We start from the raw sequence: 5,047 nt of genomic DNA, 5'->3' as shown, positions 1-5,047 counted from the left end.
AAAAGACGAGACTGAGTACATTATCTCTAAGATAGATCTATGTAATTGGGCTACACCCATTGTTGTTGTACCTAAGTCTGATGGTAAGGTAAGATTGTGTGGTGATTATAAAGTAACCGTAAACCAGGTTCTAGAGGGTAATGTCCCCAATACATTGCCGAATATAGAAGATTTGTTCACAATGCTGACAGGTGGTTAGATCTTCTCAAAGCTAGATCTTACAAATGCCTACTTACAACTTGAGCTAGATGAGGAGTCCAAGTCATGTTTGACTATAAATACTCATCTAGGCCTATATCAGTTCAATAGGCTACCATTTGGAATGCCTTCCGCCCCTGCCATATTCCAAGGGGTGATGAACCAGATTTTGCATGGTATTGAAGGGATAGTATGTTATTTGGATGACATACTAATTTCAGCACCAAACTGACAAATCCATAATAACATATTGAATGAAGTGCTCAAACAGCTAGGGAAGCACAGAGCACGAGTGACTGCTCGCAAGTGTGAGTTATTTCAAAACTCAGTGGAGTACTACACAGAGTAGACAGAGATTGTTTACATCCAAATCCAAAGAAACGGCAGTTGTCATTAGACCACAAATTGGCAAATTTTCTAATTACTTATCATAATATTCCTCCAGCAGAGTTGTTTCTCAAATGACAGCCACGGACCAGCTTCTCATTGTTAAACCCAGATTTGGCAGTGTCAGTAGAAGAGAAACAATTAAGACAGAAAGAGAATCATGATAGAGGTAGAGTAAGAGAGAAGTGTAAAATTAAATCAGAAGGTTAGAGTGAAGAACCATCACCATAAATGGTTAAAGTGGTTATCAGGAAGAGTGGTGAAGGTATGTGGTCCTCACACATATTTGGTCAAAATGTTTGATCATGGACAGGTTAGATTTATTCACATTGATCATATTTTGCCTACAGATGTGGAAGGAGTTGAAAGTCGGAATGATTCGATTATTTTTGACTCATCAGATAGTCTTATTACAAGTAGAGTACCTGTAGTATGTCCGACATCAGATGTACTAGAAACAAGTCCAAGAGAAAGTCAGAATTTGAGTTTGAGTCCAAGTCAGGCAGACAAACAGTCTGGAGTTGTAGAGAGTCCATATGTAAATCAAGGGTTGCCCTTGGAGACAAATTCTCCTCAGCATCAGCCTAGAATGAGTCTAAGTTCGACACCAAGTTTGGAAAGTTCTGTTCGAGAGCGAAGGTGTCCTCTTTCAAACAGAAACCAAGTGGTTAAGTTTGATTTATAAATATGGCAAAATAAGTCCATATCTTTTGTTATGTATAACCATGTAAGTTAAGAATGATGATTGTTTGTTATAATTACTTCTTCATTAAGGAGGGAGAAGTGTAATATAGCTCCATCTAGTGGACTACTGTGGTAATGCAGCCATTGCTGTAACTACAATAAAAGCAAGTTTCAGATTGAAACCATCTTGAGTGTGTGTGCTTTAGCAATGTTGTAAAGAATATATTACAGTTATGTTGATTAAGGGATAAATATTGGCCCAGGACACGAGGGATAATCCCCCTGTCTGGTTTAAAAGAGTGCCATGGGATATTTTACATCCAGCTGAGTGAGCAGACGGGTCTTCAGTTTAACATCTCATCCGAAAGACGGCACCTCAGACAGTGCAGCACTCCCTCAACACTGCCCTGTCAGCCTAGATTCATGTGCTCAAGTTCCTGGAGTGGGATTTGAACCCAAAACCTTCGGACTCAGAGGTGAGACTCTGGAGAGAGAGAGGGGCGAATTCAAGAAATTCCAGAGCTTAGGGCCCAAGCAGCAGAATTCGCAGCCCTCAACGGTGGAGCGATGAAATTGGAGCTTGCGAGACTGAGGGCAATAGATTTGTGTTGGGTAATGGTATTGAAGGACAGGGAGCAAAGCCGGCTGTTGTTGCTGTTGTCCAGTGACCATTGCTGGGCAGTGTGAGGAGACCCCCACAGTCACATTGCCTCTTGGCACTTGGTCTCCAGGCTCATTGGAAGAATAGCACTTGGCTGTCTCCCACATTCTACCCTACATAAACCAGAGGCGATCCAAAACTTGGCTGCCCCGTGTTCTAACTCGCACCAAGTCCCGCTCACCCATCACCCCTGTGCTCCCCAACCTACATTGGCTCCCGGTTAAGCAACGCCTCGATTTCAAAATTCTCATCCTTACTTTCAAATCCCTCCATTGCCCTCGCCTCTCCCTATCTCTGTAATTCCCTCCAGCCCCACAACCCCCCCAGATATCTGCACTCCTCTAATTCTGCCCTCCTGAGCATCCCTGATTATAATCGCTCAACCATTGGTGGCCGTGCCTTCTGTTGTTGAGGCCCCAAGCTCTGGAACTCCCTCCCTAAACCGCTCCATCTCTCTACCTCTCTTTCCTCCTTCAAGACGCTCCTTAAAACCTACCTCTGTGACCAAGCCTTTGCTCACTTGCGCGAGTTTCTACTTATGCGGCTCGGTGTGAAATTTTTATCGCATAATACTCCTGTGAAGCACCTTGGGATGTTTCACTACGTTAAGGCGCTACATAAATACACGTTGTTGCTTTTGTACAGGCCAGATGAGATGGGCTGATACCGATCAGCCCGTTGCCCGGTAACAGTGAGGGCCTTCAGGGGAGCAGTGGAGAAATATTAAACGTCAATCAAATGTCCTTTTTTTAATATTAAGAACTTGTTTTCAGCCTTCTTTGGCAAGACAAGATTGTGGGTCTCAGGTATCTGGCAGGCCCCCTCTCCCTGTGTCATCGTTCTTCTCCATTACCGCGGCGCTGCTTTGAGGTCAAAGGTTGGCCTGGCTGATTAATAATGTAGAGCCGTTCGTTCCGCAACTGCAAAACCCCTCTGTTACTGCCCGACCTGAAGAGTCGCTTCAAGGCAATAAGTCCTGAGGAAAGTGGAGAAAGAGACAGAGAGAGAGAGACAGACAGGGAGAAAGAACGATAGGCACACAAAGAGAGAGCGAGAAACGGACAGGGAAAAAGATACGCGCACACACCCACACACAAACAGAGAGAGACAGACAGGGAGATAGATTGACACACACACACACACAGAAAGATTGACACATACACACAGATTGAGAGAGAGCAGAAACAACAGAAGACAGACACACATAAACACATCCACACACAGACAAACAGAGAGAAAAACAGACATAAAGAAAGGTAAGTGCAGACAAAAACTGAGACTCACACATTGTACGGGGAAGAGAGAGAGAGACAAAGGAGAAAGAGAGATCGAAAAGAAAGAGAGTGGGAGGCAGTAAAAGTAGGTAGAGAGGCTGAGTGAGACAGAGACAGGGACAGAGAGATGTAGGGGAGCGACGGAAACAATCACAGAGAGAAAGATGGTGAGAAAGAGGGGGGAGAGAGAGAGAGAGAAAGGGGAAAGAGAACAAGAGAGGGACAAAGACACTGTGAGACAGCGGAGAGAGCGAAAGGGGAGAGATAAAGAGAAGAAAGAAGAAAACAAGAGGGAAGAGGAGGGAGGGAGGGACAGAGTAAGATTGAGGCAGAGAGAGAGAGAGAAAGAAGACTGTGCCTTTGAAAAGCGGTATGTCAGTGTGTCGGGCAGAACAAGGTAGCTCCCCCAGTGATTGACAGGCAGCTCAGTGATTCATGTGTTCAGATTAACAGCACGGAGTCGGCTCACAAGCTGATTGGCCGCTGTGAAATCCTCCTGGCTTTGTGGGGAAGCCTACAGGGCTGGTCTTTGGCAGCAGAGCGAGCAAGGAGGAGGGAACAGCTAAATACTGGCACATCTCCTCAGTCTGCGAGTGAGTGTGTGTGTTTGTAGTGTAGTGTAGTAGTCAGCCTGTGTGCTGCATGAGGCTAGCCAGCGTCTCTCAGGCAGCTCGAGCAACAGTGTAGCGAGCCCCAGGAGAGAGAGAGAGAAAGAGAGAGAGTACCTCCATTCCTTCAACGCCCGGCAAGTCCTTCACGTTTTGGGGAGCGGATTCAGCCAGAGACACTCGCCGCTTTGGCCCGCCCGGACTCTCTCTGCCTGCCCGGGGAGCTGCTGGATCAGCCGGAGGTAGCGGGCGAGCGAGCGGGGAACACGGGAAGCGGCAACGGTTTTTGTTTCGTCCTTCCTTCCTCTGCCATCGTCTTCGATCAAAAATGAGGAGTCCGTGAGAGAGCGAGAGATAGAGTGAGAGAGAGCGAGAGAGAGCGAGAGAGAGCGAACGAGAGATAGAGGGAGAGTGAGAGAGAGTGAGAGAGAGCGAGAAATAGAACGAGAGAGCGAGAGATAGAGCGAGAGATAGACAGAGATAGAGCGAGAGTGAGTGAGAGCGAGAGAGAGTGAGAGAGAGTGAGAGATAGAGCGAGAGAGGCCAAGAGAGAGCGAGAGAGGCCAAGAGAGAGCAAGAGAGAGAGAGAGAGCGAGAGATAAAGCGAAAGAGCGAGAGAGCGAGAGAGAACCAAAGCGAGCGAGAGCGAGAGCAAGAAAGAGAGAGTGAGAGAGAGCGAGAGATAGAGCAAGAGAGCAAGAAATAGAGTGAGAGAGAGCGAGAGAGAGTGAAAGGGAGAGTGAGAGATAGAGCAGGAGAGCGAGAGATAGAGAGAGAGAGCGAGAGAGAGTGAGAGAACGAGATAGAACGAGAGAGCAAGAGAGAGCGTGAGAAAGAGAGAGATAGAGCAAGAAAGAGCAAGAGGGCGAGAGTGAGCGAGAGCGAGAGGGACGGATTCCCCGAGCCGTTGGTTGGCACAGTGACCATGCGGAACCTTTTACCCGCTATCCTGGGGCTGTTGCTGGCGGTGCCCAGCTCAGAGAGCAGCGCCGAGGAGTACGAATACTATGGCTGGCAGTCGGACCACCTTCAGGCCGGGCGTTTCTACGCCAAGCAGCCACAGTGTGTGGACATCCCGGGGGACCTGCGGCTCTGCCACAACATCGGCTACCGCAAGATGCGGGTGCCCAACCTGCTGGAGCACGACACGCTGCCCGAGATCAAGCAACAGGCCAGCAGCTGGGTGCCCCTGTTGGCCAAGCGCTGCCACCCCGACACCCAGATCTTCCTCTGCT

The 5,047-nt window shown here is 48.0% G+C and overlaps 1 protein-coding gene across 1 annotated transcript in view; it reads left to right on the top strand.

The window, feature by feature from the left end:
- The first annotated feature begins 3,747 nt into the window (after nt 1-3,747).
- Nucleotides 3,748-5,047, top strand: part of sfrp5 (secreted frizzled-related protein 5) — a 193,693-nt gene continuing 192,393 nt past the window's right edge. Inside the window, exon 1 of the mRNA XM_070874946.1 lies at nt 3,748-5,047. This exon is cut by the window's right edge and continues 201 nt beyond it. Within this exon, the coding sequence (XP_070731047.1) occupies nt 4,738-5,047 (310 nt within the window). The 5' untranslated portion in view covers nt 3,748-4,737.

The sequence above is a fragment of the Pristiophorus japonicus genome, chromosome 3, assembly GCF_044704955.1.
Source record: "Pristiophorus japonicus isolate sPriJap1 chromosome 3, sPriJap1.hap1, whole genome shotgun sequence".
In the NCBI taxonomy this organism is placed as follows: Eukaryota; Metazoa; Chordata; class Chondrichthyes; family Pristiophoridae; genus Pristiophorus; species Pristiophorus japonicus.
This window is presented reverse-complemented; position numbering and strand designations above follow the sequence as displayed.